We start from the raw sequence: 24,549 nt of genomic DNA on the forward strand, positions 1-24,549 counted from the left end.
GAAGAGGAGGACATCAATCCTACGAAGCGATGCTAAGAACATCCTCTCGACAGAAAAGGGACCGGGATCGAGACCGAGATCAACGGTGCGATCTCCGAGGCCCAGGTCGCTGTGCCTCGATTAACTTTAGGGACCTCTCCCTCAAAGCTTTCGGTGCCATGGCCCGGCAATCGGAGCATGATTTTGTGTCGTGATCACGCTCCAGGCACCAGAGACACTAAGTGGGGGTCTGTGACCGACCTGGCGCTGTGACAGGCCTACTGGTGCGCAGGGGTACTGCTAAGAAAAATCTTCCAAATCCAGCCTTGCGTCTGGAAGTTCAAAGGTAAGGAATCTGGGGCTAGCTGTCTCTATCAGATCCAAACATTCTTTTATCACCTTCTGTGTGTTTCTTGTTTATCTACAGCCACACATGCTATAACGATGTTTTCCTTCAAGCCATCAACAGCTTCAGTCATCTTCTGTCTTACTAGTACAGTTTTCACTATCAATTTGACAAATTGTACTTAGATTGTGGCCGTCAGAGACCTCCCAAGTTCACCTATGTACACCGTGTCTATCACTCAAGAACTTTATTATTTAAACTGGGTGTGTTTGCAAGAAGGAATAGGGATGTTTCATTCACAGAACTTTAGGATGTACCTATATACAGAATTCCCTGACAAAATACACACGATGTGCTACCCGGACTGTTGACATGTGAAATTGTAATAGAGCAGAGTGTGCCAGGCATTTTCAGGAGTTCACTTGAGACTACACAGGCCCTAGTGCCATAGTCTCAATAGGTACATAGAGAAGAAGCATTTGCAATGCAATAGGTCTCGCATTTGCAAAAGTTTGAGCTCTTGGCATTGTAAATGACAATGCCTTTTATTTATGTCTGTTTTTAAAACATAAATAAAAGGCATTATCATTTACAATGCCAATAACTTAAACTCTCGCAAATGCAAGACCTATTGCATTGCAAATGCTGTTTTTTTTGCTCTTACTTCTCCTGGGCATATTTTATATTGATATTAAGAATGCCCTTGGTCTATGTGTCTTATAAAGGCTTGCTCTTCTCTGCCAAAGTGGTATTGGGTGACAGAAGACTGCCTGTGGTCATAATTCTACAAGTTATTTAACGGTTTGGCTTCCAACCCCGGAGCCTGAAAGATATCTTACCAAATAAATTTTTTAAGGATGCGGGTTAATTGCCAGGAAGAGGGGCTGCTCCAGGAAGTCATAACAAGTGTACAAAAATACCTGCATGTTTTTGGCCTCAAAAGCGAATCGATTCCAAGAGGTCCTCCTCCTTCTATGATATGGTTGCGAAGCATGGTCAGATTCATTAATGGCCCATGCGCTCCCTAAAACCTATATTTATTGGTAACTATAAAATGGAAAGTAGGTTTTGTGTTTCGCTTTATAAAAGGTTAGGAAGTGCTCATTTATGACAACATTGCAGCGCGCTTGTAATATTGATTTTTGTAATGCTGCTTAGGTTACATAAAATAAATAAACACACGCACAAAAGTCAGAAAGTTCGATGTGCCTCCAGGGCCAATACTGGCCTGCCGGCACAGGAAGACACATTGGGATGCAAATGCTAAATGTAATAAAGTGCAGTCTACCTCCCCAAAACCCAGATTCCCCCCCCCAGCTGTAGAGTGTCAGGCACTGCCATATGAATTTAGTTGACTTTACTTAAAAGGCTTTTTAATGGGCAGACCACGTCCATGCCAGCCGTGATTCATGCATATGTGAAGCAAAGTATGTATTGCAGCATTAAAGGGAAAAAAATATACAACAATAAATATAACAGAGTCCACTTACACAGACAAATACAGAATTGCCCCTGGTGCTTAAATAATGGGATGATACTGCATACACACAAGCACACGCGCCTTCAGAAGCAACCCATTGGTGTGCAACCGTATTATTTTTATATTTTGGTGCCAGCTTTTTTACATGGCATCAGGTTATCTAGACTAAGACAGGACAGAAAATGGCAGAACATTCCAGTGCCTGACTGCAGCCACAGTAAAGACCCTACAGTCAGTCATGGGGTGGGCCTTTGGTAAATTAAATGTAAACCGGATTTATGGCATTACATTGTGGATTGCATTATAACCCACTTAGGAGGCACCTTGACTAACCACTGGGTAGTCTAAACTGAAATTACAATCTGCTGAGTTGACTGAATATCACGATGAGGACTTGAGAGATGTGTGATTGTGGTAAGGATGTCTAGGGTGCCATATCTAGAAAGCCATTTACAAACCGTCACAAAGCTCACCCCTGTGTTGTCTAATTGTAACTGTTCATGCCTCCAGCTCCTAATTCCCTGCATGTGTACCGGTAGGTCCCAATCCCCAGCGCGTCGCCATGGAAATGAACACAGTTACCGGCAGATGAAATGGAGCTGTACTAGTGACATGTAATTGATAAATTAGCAGTCCGTAAATGTAAGCAGAACCACGAAGGTAGAATCATAGGAGCATAATGCAGACAGATTGTATTTCAAAAACAAAAGTCAAGATATTTTCACCATGTTTCTAAAACAAAAGTGTTCATTACTGGTGAAAATAAAATTGCAATAAATTATGTTTTTCAAAGTAATGCTAGATGTGAAACAAAACACTATTGGCTATTGTCGGAATTCTGCGATTTTAAAACCATTGTAATCAAACCCCATAATTTACAAGAATCACAACCTTTCAGTGAATCACTCCGTATCCCACGAAAAGTGGAGTGTACATTTTACCTGTTATACGCAAGGATGCACTATACTAAGGAGTCTGCTATGGCCTATTGGTGCAATATCGGGTTGAGAGGGACCTTTATGAAAGAGCTCTGCCTCAGTCTCCCGTTGCCAGTATTCCTCGGCATCAGCAAACAAGGGTTCAAAGCACGTGGTACCAGATGAAGAGGGCAAGAGGGCTCACCCGGAGCTTGGGGGGGGGGGGGGGCATAGAGAGGAACGTGTGCTTGGAGAACAAACACAGGTCAGGGGCTAAGAGGAGAAGAGAGGTGGGGGGAGGCAGGAACTAGGAGTGAGTGACACGGAAAGACTGAACCAGCCGAAGTGTGACAGGTCGGATTGGGTTCGAAAACGAGGTTTGCACCGCAAGCGTCCTTTTCATTGGATCACAGAAAACGTGACGTTCAGTCTGGGGAGAGAAGCGGAGGGGGCTCGAGGCACATTGCTGGTGCCTGCCCCCGGCCTACCAAGCCAGTGCAGCCGCCACCACCGCGGGACGAGAGGAGCCCAAGAGACCCGGTGAGTGTGGGGGGGCGTGGGAGGGGGGTGCGTGTGTGTGTGTGTGTGTTAGTGTGTGTGTGCACGCATGTGTGCGTGAGCGGGTGGGGGGTGCATGCGTGGCTGTGTGTGTGCGCGCGTGAGCCCGTGGTGGGGGTGGGGGGGGGGCTGTATGTGCGTGTGTAGCTGTGTGGGTATGTGTGTGTTTGCGCGCCTCAGGGAATCTGAGGCAGGGGATGGGCACGGCGCCAGCCTGGAAGTGCGCGCCCACGAGGTAAAGTCGACGCTCGTGCCCGACCCCTGTCTCAGATGCCCAGGAGACGGGAGACATAAGTTGTCGAGCTAGACATTGCTGAGCTCGACCTAAAAAGGGGTCACAGTACACATTAACAAATTCGCATGTCAGAAAAAAGACGAACCGCATTACCATTGTAGAGAAAGGCATCCATGAGGACTCCATTGGAACCTCTCTTCTATCGGCTTAAAGAATACAGAGACCGCGGATGCGGTTCATCTTTTTTCTGACATGCGGCTACAGTAAATCACGAAGACTCCATTGCAACCTCTCTCGTACCGGCTTAGAGAATTCAGAGAACGCGGCTGGTCTTTCTGACATGCAGCTATATTACACCGCCTGAACACTGATGACCTGGAAGGCATCGATCCCAAGCCATCCCAACCCAGTGGGGAATATACTGAGCTCCTTTTCAAATCATCTCTCATTCTCCACTTTCCAATTTGGAGCCGGATAGCCCAACACCCATGAATCAATTGCCCCGCCTCACTCCCTTGTCCTGATGAAGACCCCGCTTTAAGGTCCTACGTGTACCTAACCTGTTACTTGGGGGTCGAAACGTCGACAGATACCACCCCGAACCAGCTTGCGCTTCCAACATTGAGAATATTAATATATGCGCTGACAGCATGGTTGTATGACATTTTTTAGAGCATTGACCGCTTTAATGTTTAAACTGGCTCTCTGTTCTAAGCCAGATTGATGTGTTGTTTATACTTTGCTATGCTTTGATTTTTCTTGTACAAATGACCAATTCTGCACATTCCTTTTCTCTCACTCGACACCCCACCCACCCTTCCAACTCCTGGGGCACTAATACAATCGTATGGTCGCAAATGATATGGAAAATGCTACTTACCAGTATGCATCTGTTCTTGGCATGTAGAGCTGCAGAGTCCTACACTTAGCAATAGATCACCACCTGGGGTTGGGCTCGGATGATTGCTGGTTGTTTTCTTCTTGGAAGAAGTCTTTGTAGTCACGAGATAGGTGACTCCTCCCTTAGACAATACTGTGAATGGTCATCGACTCCATCCTCAGATTGTTTTTCGCCATGATGGGAAATGATGGAGTTAGTAGAAGTAAAGAGAAAGGATGTCCATGTGTGTCCATCTAAGTAAGAGGAGTACTGGAACGGATAAAAGTCCCTGGGAGGCGGGAGGGCGTGAAGGACTCTGCAGCTCTACATGCCAAGAACAGATGCATACTGGTAAGTAGCATTTTCCGTTCGAGGCATATGAGCTGCAGATCCTCAACTTAGCAACGATTGTGCAGCAGTGTCTCCCTTAGCGGTGGTCGCATGTATCCGTTGCAGCATACTGAAATTGTGTTTTAAGGACAGCTTGGCCCACTGCAGCTTGGCTTGCACATCAACACAATAGTGTTTAGTGAAGGTGTGTATTGTAGACCATGTTGCTGCCTTGCATATGTCCTCTAGTGGTATGTTTCCTAAGAAAGCCATAGAGGCTACTAGTTTACGAGTGGAGTGTGCTCTAGGAGGAACTATTAGTGTACGCTTAGCTTTTTGATAGCATATTTGAATACACTTTACAATCTATCTTGCAATTCCTACTTTAGAGATGGGATTGCCTTTGTGTGGTGGAGAGAAAGATACAAATAGTTGTTTTGTCTTTCTGAAGGATTTGGTCCTGTCTGTGTAGTATAGTAGAGCTCTTCTCACATCACAGGTGAGTAAAGCCCTTTCTGCAACAGAGTCTGGTTTTTGAAAAAACACTGGTAACTCTACTGATTGGTTAAGGTGAAACGGAGTAATCACTTTTGGCAGGAATTTAGGATTGGGTCTAAGAACCACTTTGTTAGGATGTATTTGAAAAAAATAGCTCTTCTGAGAGAGGTGATGGCAACAAGGAAAGCAGTTTTCCATGTTAGGAATTGCAGTTCACATTTATGTAACGGCTCAAAAGGGGGTCCCATGAGTCTTGTAAGGACCACATTTAGGTTCCATACTGGAGCAGGTGGTACCTAGGTGGGATTATTCGCTTTAATCCTTCCATAAATGCTTTTATTGGAGGTACTCTAAAGAGAGATAGATGTCTATTTTGTAAATACGCTGCAATTGCTGCTAGATGCAGGCGTATGGAAGAATAAGCCAAATTGGACCTTTGTAGGTGTAGAAGGTAGCAAATGATATTCTGGATGGAAACATCCAGTGGATCAATGTGATTGTTGTTACAGTATATTACAAACAGTTTACACTTAGCAGCATAGCATGCTCTGGCAGTGGGTCTTCTAGCTTCCTGAATGATATTCATACAGTCTGGTGGTAAGTTTAAGTAACCAAACTCTAGGACTTCAGGAGCCAGATCGCCAAATTCAGTTGGCTTGGTTCTGGGTGCCTTATTCCTCCATGGTTATGTGTTAACAGGGATGGCGTGAGTCGTAATTTCTGATGTGGAACCAGTCAGAGATCTAGTAGCTTGGTGAACCACGGCTGACGTGCCCATGTGGGGGCCACTAGTATTAGTTTGAGTGACTGTTGTCTGAGCTTGCGTAATACTAGTGGAATGAGTGGGAGAGGTGGAAAAGCGTACGCAAATCTGCCTGACCAGTTCATCCATATTGCAATTCCTTCCGACCGTGGGTGTGGAAACCTGGCAGCGAAGGTTGGGCATTTTGTGTTATCGTGGGTGGCAAACAGGCCTATTTGTGGATGCCCCCACATTTGGAAGAATGGTTGAAGAACTTGTGGGTGCAACTCCCATTCGTGAATCTGTTGCGACTGGCGACTCAACAGATCTGCTATCTGGTTGTGAATTCCTGGAAGGTGTTCTACTGTCAGGTGTATGTTTTGAGGAATGGCCCATCTCCAAATGTTCTGTGCAAGCTGGGACAGTTGCAGAGAGTGTGTCCCCCCCTGTTTTTGTATACAATACATGGCTGTCATATTGTCTTGAAAAGTTTTGAGTGCTAGGAAAATTGCTAGAAACTCCAAATGGTTGATGTGGAACTGTTTCTGTTGATTGTTCCACTGACCTTGTGTGGTATAATGCAAGAGATGGGCTTCCCATCCTGTGAGGGATGCATCTGTCGTGAGCACTATCTGTGGAACCGGATCTAGGAACGGCCGTCCCTTTGTCATGTTTTTGGTGTTCCACCATTGCAGAGAGCGATATGTACGGCTGTCTACCAACACCAGGTTTGCGAGCTGACCTTGAGCCTGATTCCACTGTTGTGCTAGACATTCTTGTAGTGGGCGCATTTGCAGTCTTGCGTGAGGAACTATAAAGATGCAAGATGCCATCATGCCTATTAGTTTCATGAACAATTTGGCTTGGAGAGAGTGCTGGCATTGAAAAAGGGAGACTAAGTTTTGAAAACTCTGAATCCTGGCTTGACTGGGATTCGCTAGAGCTACAGATGTGTTTATAGTAGCTCCTAGATATTGATGAACGTGCGAAGGCTCTAGGTGCAACTTGGTGTAGTTTATCGTAAACCCTAAGTTGTACAGTGTTTGAATTGTTTGTTTTGTGTGTTGTGCACACTGGTTGAACGATTTTGCTTTTATGAGCCAGTCGTCGAGGTAGGGGTAGACATGTATTTGTTGTTTTCTGAGATGTGCTGCCACTACTGCTAAGCACTTTGTAAACACTCGTGGTGCTGTGGTGACCCCGAATGGAAGGAATTTGAACTGATAGTGCTGTCCTTGTATGACAAACCTTAGATACTTCCTGTGCGCGGGATGTATTGGAACGTGAAACTAGGCGTCCTTTAGGTCTAGTGTGGACAGAAAGTCTCCCTGTTGTAGTAATGGGAGTACTTGGTGTAAGGTGATCATGTGAAAATGATCTGATTGTATGTAGTGGTTGAGGGGCCTGAGGTCGAGAATTGGTCTTAATGTCCCGTCCTTTTTGGGAATTAGGAAGTACAGGGAGTAAACTCCTTTTCCTTGTTCCTCTAATGGAACTACTTGAATCGCATCTTTTTGTAGAAGTGCTAGAACTTCCTGTTGAAGCAGAGTTATGTGTTCTGCAGACATTGGACGCTGCGTGGGTGGTATGTTTGGGGGGGGGTGCTGTGAGTTCTAGGCAGTAGCCATGTTGGATAATTTGTCTTACCCACCTGTTTGTTGTGATGGAGTTCCAGACAGGTAGGAACTGTGAAAGTCTGCCCCCCACAGGAGTGGAATGCTGTAGGGGAGGCAGAGGGAAGTCACTGTTTGGGAGTGGAAGAGGAGCGGTTGTTGTTATTACCTCTATCTCTTCCCTTGTTGTTATTGCCTCTGTATCCTCCTCTAAAGTAACCTTTATTAGAGGAGGTTTGTGTGTGCGTTTTAAAAGATGATGTTGTATCTGCGCCAGTCTGCTTGGAGCCTCCTCTATAAGAGGAGTGGCGAAAAGAACCTCTCGTTTGGGTGGATTGTGATGCCCCCATAGACTTAGGGTTGTCTGTGTCTTTCTTCATCTTTTCTAGTGTATTATCTACTTCCGGCCCGAACAATTGGTTCCGATTGAAGGGCTGGTTCAGGATGGTAGTTTGTACTTCTGGTTTGAAACCTGAAATGCATAACCATGCGTGACGCCTGAGAATAACACTAGTGTTAACTGCTCTGGATGCCGTGTCAGCTACATCTAGTGCGCATTTAATTGAGGCATTCGATATTAATTTGCCTTCCTGTAAAAAGTCTGCTGCCAGATCTTTGTGTTGATCTGGTAGGTGTTCCATTAACTTTTCTAGTTGGTCGTAATGAGCCCTGTGGTAGTGTGAGAGTAAGGCTTGTATATTTGCTATGCGCCATATGTTTGTTGCTTGTGCAGCAATTCGTTTCCCTGACGCATCAATATTCTTGGATTCTTTGTCAGGCGGGGGTTTGTCTCCAGAAGTTTGAGAATTAGCCCTTTTACGTGCATTTGACACTACCAAGGAGTCTAATGGCAGATGTCCCTTAATGTATACTGGATCAGCTGGTGCTGGTCTATACTTTTCCTCTATTATGGGATTTAGCACCCTACACCGTACTGGATCTTTAAAAATCTCTGGAGCATGTTTAATGACTCCTTTGATCATTGGTAATATTTGGGTAGACCTTTGTGACTGTTCAAAAGTGTCTAACAAGAAATCCTCCTCAATGGCATCAGAGTACATAGGAACCCCATGGTAAAGTGCAGCTCCGTTTAATAAATGATTAAACCCAATACTGTTCTATTTAGGGGAAGGTTTTGTTGGGTAGTACTGAGGATCAGGAATGTATGGTGCATTGTTTGGTGCAAATTTATATGCATCGTCATCCTTGGGATATTCTGTGTTGATATCCTCATCTAAAGGGTATGTATGTGGCTCTGGTACATCATCCCCCCCACCTAAATCATACTCCTCGTCAGTGTGGTGTGATGATGCAGGAGATTGAATAGGAGAAGTTATAGGTTCAATATATGGAGTAATAGGAGAGGAAGAAGGTGAAGGAGAGCAAGGGTGCATTGGAGAAGTTGCACTATCCTTTTTGGCAGGAACCACAGGTGTAAGTGGTGTGTCTGCTGGACTATTTTTTATAAGAAATTGCTTCCACATGTCCAGTTTTTGGATTAATATGGACTTTTTTCTGTCTAGGATCTGGTGTAAACAGCTCTTCCTCTTCCATAATCATCTTCGGCGTCGATTTTTTCGGTGCCGATAGAGGTTGTCTAGTGTTCTTTGCCTTAGGAGGAGTAATTGAGTCCCATGGCAATGTTTTCAGTGCCGAATGTTGTTTAGTCTTATCTGGGGTCTTTGGTACCGATATTGGATGTTTCGGCGTGGAGACAGGTTTTGCTGGGCCTGTGGCGCCGGAATCTGGCTTCCCCTTTTTGTTTTTGGAACCGGAAGGTTTCGGAGTCGAGGCTTTCGGGTCTGGTACGGGATTTGGCTTTGGCACCGATGTGTATTTTGGTACGGGTGCCGAAGTGTCCTTGTCTTTGGGCACCGAAAGACGTTTTGTCTTCGGTGCCGACGAGTCCTTCGGTATCGAAGGATGTTTCGGTGCCAATGGAGGAGGTATAATTGGCATATGGTGTTTCTTCGGTGCCGAGGCACCGGAAGGCGTATTCTCTTTCCTCGGAGCCGGGCCCGAAGGTGGGGTGTTAGAGGGTAAATTTCGTTCTCGACTGGGCCCCATGAGCGGAGTGCTGACCGTTGCCTTTTGTTTGGGTAGTATCTGTCGTGCAGGGGCAGATGTACTCACGGGTTGCCGAGATGGAATCGAATCGTCCGAATCCTCTGCACCCGATATGATCTGGAGATCAGGCGAGTCTTCCTCTGCGCTGAGTGGAGCCTTGTCCTCAGAGATATCTTCGATTGGATCTTCGTCCTCGGAGACGTCTTCTTCGACGATCTCCTCCTCAAAGATGGCCTCCGGTGCTGGTGATGATGCTGATCTCCTCATCTCGTGTCGACGGGCCCTCCGATCCAGGATGGTCTTCTTCAATCGGAAGGATGCACAGGCTGTGCAGGTCGACTCGTCCTATTCTGGCGAGAGACAGAGGTTGCAAACCTCGTGATGGTCGCTATGAGGGAATTTTGCTCGATATATCGGGCATCTCTTGAATGGAGTTCTGTCCATGAGGCGTAGGCCGTACGGCGCCGACGCACCGGAATGTAGCTGGTGATGTTGAAAAGTCTATTCGATGTCGAAATAAGTTTATTTAAAGTTTCTCGCGTCGAAAATGCAGAAAAGTCTTTTCTAGCCGGAGCGAAAACTTTCATCCGAACCCAGTGGCGGAAAAAATCAATGAGGATGGAGTTGATGACCATGCGCAGTATTGTCCAAGGGAGGAGTCACCTATCTCGTGACTACAAAGGCTTCTTCCAAGAAGACAACAACCTGAAATCATCCGAGTCCAACACCAGGTGGCGATCTATTGCTAAGTGTAGGATCTGCAGCTCATATGCCTCGAACATACAGTTCGAAAAACACATTGTGATTAAATAACAGTGTGATAATTTTGTTTCTCATAAGCATTTTTATTGTATATAATGAGTGTTTTATGAATTTGTTAATGTGTACTTGGACCCCTTTTTCTCTATGTACCATTCAGCACCCAGGTCCCTGTGACTCAATTGGGTAAAACCCCCCTTTTTGTAACAGTCTCAAAAGGGTCCAGAAGAGATATTGCTAAACAAATTGAAAGGAGGGGCATTTAATACCCTGGAACAAAGAGTTGGATGACTGGTATTCTTCACTTATGACAACCAAGTAAATGGTCTATAAAGGCAAGAATATCCCTGAAAATGTACAAACAAATCCAACATTAAGGTCTAGTTAAATGGATTAGGGGTCTAGAAGGTTCAAATAATAAGTGGGTGGCCATAGATGAGAATCTGTAAATCAATAAATTCAATCGATTATGTAAGCAGAAATCATGTATGTAGTTTATGTGGAAGATGGTCTAAATATTTACCAACAAATGCTTATTCTCTGTAGGATGGTTTTAAGATCCTAATTTGTAAGCCATTTAAGAGGATGTTATTTGAAATTCAAAAGGAACCCTTTCAGGATACCTGCCTCTTAATGCATACCTCCTACTTATCTGTCGCCCTTACCTTGATCCACTGAACATAGGAAGAGAGGCGCATGCGTGCAGACCATCGTAGTGTGTGCAGAATGTCACATTCGCTCATGTCTGGTGTGTTTGTGGCCAACTGATTAATGTAGCTCTTGGATGGAGGCAAAATGCCGAGAATCCTCCAGAGCACCAGGAAGTAATACTGACGGGAACATGCCTCCTGCATCAATGATAAGAAAACAGAACACCTGTTAACATGTGTGTTGCCATGGCAGTGAAAACAAATAAAACCAACATTTTGAGCAACTGTACACAAACACAGACATTTATTACAACAGTGCAAAGGTCAAACTTGAGTTTACTACAACAGTACAGCAAATCTGATATCAGAAAAAAATCTTTTGCTGCCTCTGATTCGGGGGGGCAGGGGGGGAGGGGGGGGGGGGGAGAATGACGTCAGGTCTAGTCCGGCAGACTCCAAAGGATGGCTTGACAGTGTGAGTCTTTGGAGCAAGAGGGCACGGTCAGTTGTCGTGAACCTGGGATGTGAAGCTCAGGTACACCGTTTTTTTGGTCTGTGGGCCACTTGCATTGGAGACTCTCACAGTTCTAGGTTAAATCGGTAGAGAGGAAGGAAAACAAGACAGCAGGGCCACTTTCAGTATAAGCCTCGTCAGCCCTGAAGTCCCTCGTTGTGCAGCTCACTTTGATCATGGTGGTGTCTGTTGAAAGCTGGCTCTATAAATACTATACCAAAATGAGGTATAGTGTGCACAGAGTCCAGTGGAACCCCAAAGGTAGGCAGAGGTAAAAGTTAATAGCACCTTACTCTCTATTTGTGGTAGCATGGCCAAACAGAAAGGCTTTATCAGAGCATATTGGTAAGCATTTGTTGAACACACTCAGGCAAGATATGATGTCACACACTCAAAGAATGAACTCAGACCAATTTGTTTGTATACAAATAGTAATTAGTTATATTTATTTTCTGCAACCAAGCAAGCCTGGAACAGGTAAGTGTAAATGGTACTTTTCAAGGAAGGTTGAACAATACAAGCAAGCTGAATGAAAAGGTCTTTGTTATAGGTTTGTAAATACTTCTGAATACAGTAGAAATTACTGTTAGATTACTTTGAAGTACTTTTCAGATTATTTTATGGATTACTTTCAGTGTGATATGCCTAGCTATCACACTGGGACATCTCCTAGAGGAAAGGTAAGTAAAGCGGTTTTCAGATATTTGCAGTTTTTCAAGTTCTCATACAAAACCAACTCCACACAACAATTTAAGAAAAATAGTCAATGCAATCCTACGGAAGGAAATTGAGTTATCGGTTTACAGGTAAGTAGTTATTTCGGGGAGCTGGTATTCTGGGTTTAGAACCAGGGTCCCCCCAGGGTCAAGGATGCACTCTTGAAACACCCTCATCGGTACAAGGGCGGCCGGGTGCCGAGTGCTGAGGCCCAATGTTATCCAATGGGGGATAGGGGACTTTCAGTTGGTGGCTGCTCACGAGCATGCCAAAGGTTGTGGGAGCAAAGCACCAGGTGTTAGGCTCAGGGCAAATGGGGATCCGAGTTAGCATCCAAAGAACACCTGCAGCAGCACAGGGGCGGCTGGGTGCAGGGTGCTATTTTGACATTGGGTGCCTTGTTATCAACGGGGATTCTCCAGTTGCAACAAAGATTGCAGGCTCAGGGACGAAGATCTTAAGGAGGTGACCACCTGTTGGAGACATAAGTGGGAAGCATCATACATTGTGCCAAGAAGAGAGTATTGGAAAATGTTCAGGCGATCAGACACAACACGTCATACCCGGTTGCACGCCACTTTCATGAATTCCACTTCCACAATGAAAATCTATTGGAGATGGTAGTGATCGATTGCGATGTTTTGGGAGTCAGGGGTGGCAACCCTTAGTTGCCCTTACGCAAATTGGAATCCAAGCATATTATTAAATTTGATAGTTTGGCACCAAATGGGTTAAACTCAAGTGAGGAATTGGCGGTCCACTTGATGGATTGAATTAATTGTGGGTAATAGCCTAAGGCTGTTTCTGAACCGTACAGTGATTTTATTGTTTTTAATGTTTTCAGATATGTTTTCACATTCAACTTTGGCCAACAAGAAGAAAGTTCGCATTGTTCCAACCTGGGGCTTCATGGTTGGATTATCAGTCAAACTGGTTGTATATTGAATGTTAGCATGCATGTGTTAATTAATGCAATAGCACACTTGGGTGAGATTTTAGCAAATTACAAGTGCCTTTCTAGAATTTTCTCCGCAAATGTTTTTACAGAGTACATTGGTGTTAATTTTATCATCGTGTAATGTATGTGATTACAGGGGTGTTTATAATAAGTGATTTGCCCACTTGGGCAGGGAGTCTTAGTGTTTATAAGGCTTACAATTTTGGGAAATGTTAACATTTGTCTTGCTAAATACTGAGGTTTAGTTTAGAATCATCTTTATTGACAGCTGGATTTGGTAACTGTCACCAAACACCCAACTCACTGTAATGTTATTGGATATTAGTTCATGACGCAGGATAAGACCGCCCATTTGGTACGCAGTCAGGGCTGTCCACGCAACATTATGTCAATGCACGATTTGTACGATCATAGGGAGGCGGAAGTATAAACATTGTTTGTAAAGCTATTTACCGCGCACAGATGTTGATCCGATCAATAGTGTGTTACGCATGTAGGATTAATCATGCATAAATTAATTATATATAGAAATGCACATTGATTTAGGCTAATAAATTGATATATGTGCTAAATTGGATATAAAAAAGGGTTTCGAGCTAAAGCAGAAGATTCCATTTATGAACTTATTTTATGTAAGATATACATGCATTATAATACATATGTATATATCAACTACCACTGTAAGATGGCGCCCAGAGTTGCACTGGTAACAAGGTACACTGGGGGTGGTTTGACCTCTGTCGATGGCAGTCAGAGGATATATTTTAGGAATGCTTGTTTATTGTTTGTAAACGTGATCAGGGCGCAAGCCGAAACGCGTCGTGTTGGACAATTAAATTCCAGTTTTGCGTAAATCATCGGTGTGTCTGAGTTTTCTTCGATACAAGGAGGAATAGTTGAAAGAGTGTTTTGGGCATCCGGTAGCCCTATCCTGGACCACCTGTGAATCCTGCCCAGCGTATCCTTGACCATAATTGGTGGAGAGAGAGAAGAGAGAGAGAAGAGAGGAGAGAGAAGAGATATATATATATACACATATATCTGATGATAAACTGATGAGTTGAATTAAGTACACAGATGTATATTTTAGAGGATATATATAGATAGATAGATATCTCCACCAATTCCGGTCAGGGATATGCCGGGCAGTCCAGGATAAGGCTATCGGAAGCCCAAAATATAAATATATATATATATATATATATATATATATATATATATATATATATATATATATATATATATATATATATATATATAAACACAAGTTTGCCTGCAATGAAAGGGCCCACACAGGACGTGAAGTATTGCCTTCCTTTTTAATGCTGAAAGTGGTGGGGGAACAAAGCGAACTGCTGCGCAAGCATTTCAGTCCAGCCCGACGCGTTTCGTGCGGAATGCACTTCTTCATGGGCTGAGGGCTTCTCAGTGAATGTAGACACTGGTAGTTTCAACACGCACTACTATAAATGTTCCTGCACCCCGCCCCAGTGGGCGTGGCCACCCCCGTGGCCTGCTGGATGCTGTAGTGCTGTAAGTCTTCCTCTAGTAAGGCACCGTGCTGCATCCCAATAAATCCAAGTGGGTAGCGTCCTACAGTTCATTTGCACAACCCACGCTCGTGCAGATTCAGCATTGGCACATCCTGGCCTCATGCTGCAACGTCGGTTGGCGCTGCAGCAGGACTGCACACAGGTGCTGCTGGGCTCCTTTCGCGGTTCAGGCGGTACCGCTATACAAACCAACACAAGTTTGCCTGAAATGAAAGGGCCCACACAGGACGTGAAGTATTGCCTTCCTTTTTAATGCTGAAAGGGGTGGGGGAACAAAGCGAACTGGGCTGGACTGAAATGCTTGCGCAGCAGTTCGCTTTGTTCCCCCACCACTTTCAGCATTAAAAAGGAAGGCAATACTTCCTGTGTGGGCCCTTTCATTGCAGGCAAACTTGTGTTGATTATATATATATATATATATATATATATATATATATATATATATATATATATATATATATATATATAAAACAAACTCCCAACTGCTCTGGGCGCAGATAAAGCGGGCGCAGACCTCAAAAAAGTAAACACTCCAGTTGAAAGATGAGCCAGCAACAAAAAGGATGTTTCAGCAGTGCATTTAATAAGCAGTAAGTGCAGAGCAAGTGCCCTCCATGACGCGTGCAACGGAACGGACCTGTGAGCAAGGTCTCCGTAGAGACCGAAACGCGTTAGGTTTTGCTGGATGCTGTAGAAATAATAAAGAAGAAATTTGTGAATTCAACTTAAACCCGGTGTGGGTTCCTGATTTTCAATACACGGGAGTGCATGAGGAAAAAACCTTCCCTTGTGGATAAACCGAATGATTTAAACGCAGCGGGTCCTGCTGCGCCTCGCGTGCACCGCCGCAGAGCGCCTGAGAGCCTCCGCATCTGGGCCAGACGGAATCGATATATATATATATATATGCTCCGTTGCACCAAAATTAACCGGGGCACTCGCAGACGGGTGCCTCTCGTGGTGGCGCTCCACGTCACAAATTACCGCTCAGATTGTCTCTCGTTTCCCAAGAAAGAAAATCCGGCACTCAAAGGGGAAGTGTTCAGTTCAGTTTAATTCAAACACTCAGCAGACTGTCTGCTGAGTGTTTGAATTAAACTGAACTGAACACTTCCCCTGTGAGTGCCGGATTTTCTTTCTTGGGAAATGAGACAATCGGAGCGGTAATATATATATATATATATCTATCTCGATAGCTATCTATCTATCTATATGGAAAATGCTACTTACCAGTATGCATCTGTTCTTGGCATGTAGAGCTGCAGAATCGTACACTATGCATTAGATCGCCACCTGGTGTTGGGCTCGGATGATTGCAGGTTGTTGTCTTCTTGGAGAAGTCTTTGTAGTCATGATATAGGTGACTCCTCCCTTGGACAATACTGCGCATGGGCATCGGCTCCATCCTTAGATTGTTTTTCGCCATGGTGGGAAATGATGAGTTAGTAGAGATACAGTAAGAAAAAAAGGATGTCCATGCGTGTGCATCTAAGTAAGATGAGAACTGGAATGGATACAAGTCCGGGGAGGCGGGAGGGCGTGTACGACTCTGCAGCTCTACATGCCAAGAACAGATGCATACTGGTAAGTAGCATTTTCCATTCGAGGCATATGAGCTGCAGATCGTACACTATGCATCGATTGTGCAGCAGTGTCTCCCCTAGCGGTGGTCGCTTGTATCCAATGCAGTAGACTGAAATAATGTTTTAAGGACAGCCTGGCCTACTGCAGCTTGCTGCTTGGCTTGCACATCAACACAATAGTGTTTAGTGAAGGTGTGTGGTGTAGACCATGTTGCTTCCTTGCATATGTCCTCTAATGGTATATTTCCTAAGAAAGCCATAGAGGCTCCTAGCTTGCGAGTGGAGTGTGCTCTAGGAGGAACTGTTAGTGCGTGTTTAGCTTTTTGATAGCATATCTGTATGCACTTCACAATCCACCTGGCAATCCCACCCTTAGAGATAGGGTTGCCTTTGTGTGGAGGAGAGAAAGATACAAACAATTGTTTTGTCTTTCTAAAGGATTTAGCTCTATCTATGTAGTATAGCAGAGCTCTTTTAACATCTAGCATGTGTAAGGCCCTTTCTGCTACAGAGTCTGGGTTTTGGAAAAACACAGGTAACTCTACAGATTGGTTTAGGTGAAAAGGTGTGATACCTTTGGAAGAGATTTTGGATTAGACCTGAGAACCACTTTATTAGTATGTATTTGAAAGAATGGTTCTTGTATAGTGAACGATTGTATTTCACTTACTCTTCTGAGAGAGGTGATGGCAACAAGGAAAGCAGTTTTCCATGTGAGAAATTGCAGTTCACATTTATGCAGAGGCTCAAAAGGGGGTCCCATGAGTCTCGTAAGGACAAGATTTAGGTTCCATACTGGGGAAGGTGACAGCCTGGGAGGGATTATTCTTTTTAATCCTTCCATAAATGCTTTGATTGCAGGTACCCTAAAAAGAGACAGGTGCGGTCTGTTTTGTAAGAAATGCGTTACTTACCTGTAACAGCAGTTATCCAGTATTGGTGTCTTTCATAGATTCACATGCCTGAATCATTCCCCGTCGCCGAGACGGGAGCCTCCGGTACATAAAAAAGTAATGTCCTAAGGACATACATAGAGAATATAGGCCGAAGGGCCTCCCCTTTTGGGGCCTTTCCACGTCCTTATGTAAAAGGACCGAACTCTCATCGTTAGCCAATCAGCTCCGACCTCCCTCTAGAACCTTCCCGGGAGGAGCCTCCGTCCCTCAGATTTTCGTACGCACCCAGCTAGGGTGTCGCAATGTAGACCTAGAGGTACGTGAGTCCTTACCGGGGAGGCGGGAGGGTTGCATGTGAATCTATGAAAGACACCAATACTGGATAACTGCTGTTACAGGTAAGTAACGCATTTCTTATCCAGTATTTGGGTGTCTTTCATAGATTCACATGCCTGAATCAGAGTAGCCAGCAGTTATACATGCATAGTGGTAAAGCACATTCCCACATCTAGCAGGCCTGCATAAATTACAGACCATGAGAGAAACATGGTAATATACAGTCATGCAGATAGCAGAGAAAACCATGAAGAATGTGCATACATGAGAGAAACATGGTAATATACAGTCATGCATATAGCAGAGAAAACCATGAAGAATGTGCATACATGCGAGAAACATGGTAATACACAGTCATGCATATAGCCGAGAAAACCATGAAGAATGTGCATACCTGGATGGCGGGACGAGGTAAGGCTCACCTTATTGGAAGAGATGGCGCAGCACCGCTTGTCCCACTGCAGCGTCCTTCTGCAGTTCGATGTCCAGGCAGTAGTGCTTGGAAAAGGTATGGGGGGACTTCCATGTCGCCGCTCGGCAGATGTCCAGGATCGTCACTCCAGCGAAGAGCGCCGCTGACGTTGACATCGCTCTGGTCGAGTGGGCAGCCACTCGGTCTGTCAAAGGCCGTCCGGCCTGATCATGGCAGAAAGCAATTGCTGAAGAAATCCAGCGTGAGATGCTCTGTTTTGTCAAGGGCAACCCCATGCGCGGGTTGCTGTAGGCTACAAAGAGTTGAGAAGACTTCCTGACATCTTTGGTCCTGTCCAAGTAGAATTTGAGACACCTTTTAAGGTCCAAGGAATGCAGCGCCCTTTCCGCTGCCGTTGAAGGGTCCGCAAAGAACGACTTGAGGACAATTGGTTCGTTCAGGTGAAAGTCTGACGGCACTTTAGGAATGAATTTAGGGTTGGGCCTGAGGACCACTCGGTCGTGCCTGAATTGGAGATACGGTTCCTGAATGGACAGCGCCTGAAGTTCGCTGACCCGTCTGGCTGACGTCAGGGCTAGCAGGAGAGCCGTTTTCCAGGAAAGATGTTTGAGCGAGGCCCGGTGTATGGGCTCGAATGGGTGTTTCATTAGTTGGTTGAGCACCAAGTTCAACTGCCAGGTAGGAGGGACTTTCCGAGGCCTCGGAAAGGATCTGTAAAGCCCCTTCAGAAATTGCTTCACCAGTCGACTGGACCAGAGGGAGGGTCCCGATGGGGTCCTGGTGAACCTAGAAATCGCAGCCAGATGAACCTTAATGGAGGCGTGAGCCAGCCCCGATTGAGCCAGGTGTAGGAGGTACGGTAGCAGCTGTACTGGGGTGACCCGGAGGGGGTGTAAGTCTTGTTCCGAACACCACAAGCAGAACCTCTTCCACTTCAGCGAGTAGGTCTTGGTCGTGCTGCCCGCCCTCGCTTTGGCTAGTACTGCCCTGCATTCCTGCGGTATATCTAGGTCTCCGAACTCACGGTGCTCAGGAGCCAGGCCGATAAGTTGAGCGAACGGAGGTTCGGGTGGTGTACTTGGCCTCCGGACATTGTCAAGAGGTTCGGGTGTTGTCGCAGGTGAATCGGGGGCCTGATGGACAGGCGAAGTAGATCCGAGAACCAATGTTGTCTCGGCCAGTACGGAGCAATCAGGATCAGCGTGCACGGTTCCGTCCTCATCTTCCGGAGGAGCCTCGGTATCATCGGGAACGGAGGAAAAGCGTACGCAAACACGCTGGACCAGCCGATGGAAAAAGCATTTCCCAGCGACCCCTGTTGGGGATGCCAGCTTGCGTAGCTTCGGCATTTGGCGTTCCCTGCCGTCGCGAAGAGATCGATCCTCGGGGTGCCCCATTGTGAGAAGACGTGGGCCACCGTGTCGTCGTTGAGTTCCCATTCGTGGGAGAGAGAGGTCTGCCTGCTGAGGGCGTCCGCGATAGTGTTGTCCTTCCCTGGAACGTACTCCGCCTTGAGGGAGAGGCCGTGCGCCACCAACCAGTTCCAGATGTTTTGCGATTCTCGTGAGAGAGAGAGAGATCGCGTTCCCCCTTGTTTGTTCAGGTAGTGCATCGTCGTGGTGTTGTCTGTTTTGACGAGCACAGGGGAAGTGCCGATACGTGGCAGGAAGGCCTGTAGAGCCAGATACACTGCTCTCAGTTCCAGGAGGTTGATGTGTAGTTGTTTCTCCTGGGCGTCCCATTTGCCGCTGACTCGAAGGTCCAACAGCACTGCGCCCCAACCTTCCAGTGAGGCATCGGTCGTGATGACCAGTGGTGCCGGCGGCAGGAGGAACTGCAAGCCGGCCGTCAGGTGTGTCTTGTTTCTCCACCACAGAAGGGCCTTTATGATGGCCGGTGTGACCGTGATAATGTCGTCGAATGAGCCGGAACACTGTTTCCATTGTCTCGCCAACGCCTCCTGCAGGGGGCGCATGCGGAGCCTGCAGTGCGGCACGAGGAGAATGCATGACGACATCATCCCTAGCAAGGATGTGAACGTCCGGACCTTGATGCGAGGCTTCTTGGCCACCGCCGCGGCCAGAGACCGTATTTTGCTGACCCTGTCCTCTGAGGGGAAAGCCTTCGCGCGCTTCGTGTCCAGGGTCGCCCCTAGGAAGGTGATCCTCGTTGATGGAGTAGTGCATGATTTTTTGAGGTTGATCGTCAGACCCAGCTGTTGGAAAAGAGCGCTGCAGGCGTTGAAGGAAGCCAACGCGTCCTCCGGGGAAGGGGCCTTCACCAGCCAGTCGTCCAGGTAGGGGAACACCTGGTGACCCCTTTGTCGGAGGAAGGCTGCCACTGGCGCCAAGCACTTCGTGAAGATACGTGGGGCAGATTTGAGGCCAAACGGCAAGACCTTGAACTGGTAATGTCTGCCCGCTATTTCGAACCGTAGGTATTTCCTGTGCCTGACGAGGATGGGGATATGGTAGTAGGCGTCCTGTAAGTCCAGGGAGACCATCGAGTCTCCTCTCTCCAGTGCTCCCAGTATCTCCTGGATTGTGACCATCCGGAAGGATTGACTCTTCAGGAAGGCGTTGAGCGCCCGGAGGTCTAAGATCGGCCTCCACTTGTCCCCTTTCTGTTGGACTAGGAAGAAGTGGGAATAAAAACCCTTCCCCTTCTGAAACTCCGGGACTCTTTCGATGGCTCCTTTGACCAACATGGCGGAGACTTCCTGGAGAAGGAGGCGCAGGTGTCTGTGGGCACGCTTTAGCGGAGGGGTGTTGGGAGGGGTGTTGACCAGTTCGAGGGGATGTCCAAATTGAATTATTTGTAGTACCCACCGATCCGTAGTGATTTTTTGCCAATTGTGGAGGAAGTGGGTCAGTTTTCCCCCAATTCGAAAGGATTGAGACGGTGGTGGGACTGGCTGGAGTAAATGGTCACTGGCGGCCGCCAGTGCCCTTCTTGGCGGATTTGCCTCTGAAGGACGATCTCCCATAGGATGACTGTCGGGACTGTTGTTTTTGTTGGGGCTGGTTCCTGTTGCCGTAGGAATAGGACGACCGGTTTTGGTAGGAACCTCTGTAGGAGTACTGACCTCTGGAGCGGCCCCCTCGAAAGGATTGGTTCCGGGACTGGAGGGAGCCCAGAGCCCTTGCCGTGTCGGTGTCCTTTTTGATGGCCTGGAGTGCCTCGTCTATCTTCTCCCCAAAGAGGAATTGACCATCGAACGGCATATCCAGCACCTTAGATTGGACCTCCTGCCGAAAAGACGTCGCTTTGAGCCAGCCTTGGCGGCGGAGCACGGCTGCCCCGGCCAACTGGCGGAATCCCGTCATGGCTGCGTCGATGGCGCAGTCGATAATTTCTGCCGCGGAGTTTTGTCCTTCTGCTAGAAGAGCTTTCACCTCGTCCTGGACCGTGGCCGGCAGGCCTTGCAGATAGGGAGCTATGTCTTCCCATAGCTGGCGGTTGTAGCGGCCAAGGAGGGCGATGGAATTTGCCACCTTGATGGACATGGCGGATGTGGTGGAGAACCTCTTGCCTATGGTGTCCAGCTTCCGTCCTTCCTTGTCCGGGGGCGCAGACAGCGGCGAGGAGGGGTTGCGGGATTGTTTTTGGGCCGCCTGAGTGACAACCGAGTCCGGTTTGGGGTGGCCGGTCAGGCAGGCAGGTGCGGAGTTCGGGGCCTTATATTTTTTGTCTAGGCGCGGAACCACCGCAGGCACCGAAGCAGGCGTGAGCATCAGCTTCTTGCCCTGTTCCCATAGAAAGTCTATAAGAGGAATAGACTTGGCCGATTTCTGGGTGTGCTCCTTGAAATCATGGAGGAAGCATTCCGTTTCCGCGGATTCCACTGCCATGTGAAACCTCCTTGCAGCTCTGTCCACCAGTTTGTGGAAACCTCCCACGTCCGCCGGTTCAGAGTGGCGCGGTCGCGGGGATGCCGGGGTAGACGAATGGTGTGATGACGCCGCGTCGGCATCTTCGTCTCTGTGGTCCGAGGCGACGTCTTGCACCTCGCCTTCCTCTAAGTCCGTCTCATCCTCCTCGCTTTCCGATGATTCCTCCGCCTGGTTTTGCGGTCGGAGTTGGCTCCGAGGACGGGCCTGGGGAGCGGAAGGGTGCGAGGCCGACGGTTGCGCTTGGGTGACCGGTACCTGGGCACCGCTGTCTGCGTCCGGGAACCGTTGTTTATAGTCCTGCACCAGGGATTTCAAATCGTTGACCAGAGACAGTGGCAAACAGATCATCGGGGTGTTCACCGTGTCGACGTTCAGGGAGCTGCCTTGATACATAACCTCGTCCCGGATCTCGTGGACGTCCTGGTGTTCTTCGTGAACCTCCTGTTCTTCGTCTGACTCCTCACTCTGGAGTGTTTCCTGTTCTTGCTCGGGTGCCAACTCCACCGTTGGGCGAACCGAGGGCGTTGGAATCGAGTGAATAGAGACTTCGACCAATCTCGATTCTTTCCAAGATGGCGCCGGTGTCTCTTCCGACGACGTGCGTGAAGATGGCGCCCCCGCCGTGTGTGTTGGTGATTTGGGCACCTCCGTCAGGGTCAATGGCATCAAATTTTGCGGGGATAAGGGTTTCGCCGCCTTACTGATGGCAGGGCCTTGGACTTGAGATACCTTTGTCGAAGGTGTGCTCTTTGAACTTGACTTCGACGGTTTAGGAGACGAACTTGACTTCGACGTCTTAGGTGACGAGCCTTCGGTATGAGGTGTTTTCGGCGAAGGTGTACCTGTAGATTTAGACCTCTTAGGTGACGAAGAGGCCGCCTTCGTATTGGATGAAGGTTTCAGAGGAATGGTCGAGGAGACCGGTGCGCCTGAGGACGCAGTGGTGGTAGTCGTGGCCGTCGCGGAGGGCGATGAGGCCGTAGTGGTCGACCCAGTGGTCGTGACGGTGGTGGTCCGCTTAGTAGATGGAGCGGGCTTCTTGAACCTCTGGCCATCCTTAACAGACATGGAGGAGGTTGCGGAGCGTGCCTCCGAAGGCTTCCTGTGCGCCTTCTTAGGAGGAGTGTCTGTCTCTCCAGGGGACTGTACCCTGGGTCTCTTCTTGGAGACTTTGGAGGTCGCGGAGACACTACCCTCGGAAGATTCCAGAGTGTCTCGGACCTTAAGCCTGTCGAGCCATTCGCGAAGGCGAGATTCCCTTTCCTTAACCGTCTTCTTTGGGAAGGCTCTACACACCCTACACTTGTCAGTGACGTGGTCAGGGTACAGGCAATATAAGCACAGGTCGTGCTTGTCCTCCGCTTGAATCCGCTGCTTGCCGCAGGAGGAACAGGCCCTTAGAAGGGCTTTCTTCTGTGAGTCCGCCATGGACGAAGCTTTCTTATTAGATTCCGACATGTAGTCGATGATAGGATAAATCCTTTACGTACAAAGTGAACTTCGGCGAAGTTTGAGACTTCGAATTTTTTTTTGGAAAACCTGAAGAGCTCAGGTTGGAGACTCCCTAGCACAACGTGCGGTAGAAAAATCTGAGGGACGGAGGCTCCTCCCGGGAAGGTTCTAGAGGGAGGTCGGAGCTGATTGGCTAACGATGAGAGTTCGGTCCTTTTACATAAGGACGTGGAAAGGCCCCAAAAGGGGAGGCCCTTCGGCCTATATTCTCTATGTATGTCCTTAGGACATTACTTTTTTATGTACCGGAGGCTCCCGTCTCGGCGACGGGGAATGATTCAGGCATGTGAATCTATGAAAGACACCCAAATACTGGATAAATAGGCTGCAATTGCTGCAAGATGTAGGCGTATGGAAGAGTATGCCAAATTAGACCTTTGTAGATGTAAAAGGTAACCAATGGTATTTTGGATGGAAGCATCTAGTGGATCAATGTGGTTATGTTTGCAATATATTGCAAATCTTTTCCATTTTGCGGTATAACACGCTCTAGTAGTGGGTTTCCTAGCCACTTTAATGATATTCATGCAGTCTGGTGGTAGGTTAAGATAACCAAACTCTAAGACTTCAGGAGCCAGATCGCCAAATTCAGTTGGTTCGGGTCTGGGTGTCTGATTTCTCCATGGTTCTGTGTTAACAGTGAGGGTGTGCACTGCAACTTTTGATGTGGAACCAGAGAGATCTAGTAGTGTGGTGAACCACGGCTGGCGTACCCATGTGGGAGCTACTAGAATGAGCTTGAGAGGCTGTTTGAGCTTGCGCACCACTAGTGGAATGAGGGGGAGAGGCGGAAAAGCGTACGCAAATCTGCCTGACCAGTTCATCCATATTGCATTGCCCTTTGACCGTGGGTGTGGGAACCTGGCGGCGAAGGTTGGGCATTTTGCATTTTCGTGGGTGGTAAACAGGTCTATGTGTGGGTTCCCCCACCGTTGAAAGAATGGTTGAAGAACTTGTGGATTAAGTTCCCATTCGTGAATCTGTTGCGACTGCTGACTTAACAGAAACGCTATCTGATTGTGAACCCCTGGAAAGTGTTCCGCTAACAGATATATGTTTTGAGGAATGGCCCATCTCCAAATGTTCTGTGCGAGCTGGGA

At 47.3% G+C, this 24,549-nt stretch overlaps 1 protein-coding gene across 14 annotated transcripts in view; it reads right to left on the minus strand.

Annotated features, from left to right (window-relative positions):
• UBR4 (ubiquitin protein ligase E3 component n-recognin 4) overlaps positions 1-24,549 on the minus strand; it is a 1,723,360-nt gene that overhangs the window by 1,549,222 nt on the left and 149,589 nt on the right. For all 14 annotated transcript variants that reach the window (XM_086921716.1, XM_086921718.1, XM_086921717.1 and 11 more), the window contains exon 4: positions 11,070-11,252. In XM_086921716.1, coding sequence (XP_086777842.1) covers positions 11,070-11,252 — 183 coding nt within the window. The remainder of the gene's footprint in view (positions 1-11,069; positions 11,253-24,549) is intronic.

The sequence above is a fragment of the Lissotriton vulgaris genome, chromosome 5 (assembly GCF_964263255.1).
Source record: "Lissotriton vulgaris chromosome 5, aLisVul1.2, whole genome shotgun sequence".
NCBI classification, from domain to species: Eukaryota; Metazoa; Chordata; class Amphibia; order Caudata; family Salamandridae; genus Lissotriton; species Lissotriton vulgaris.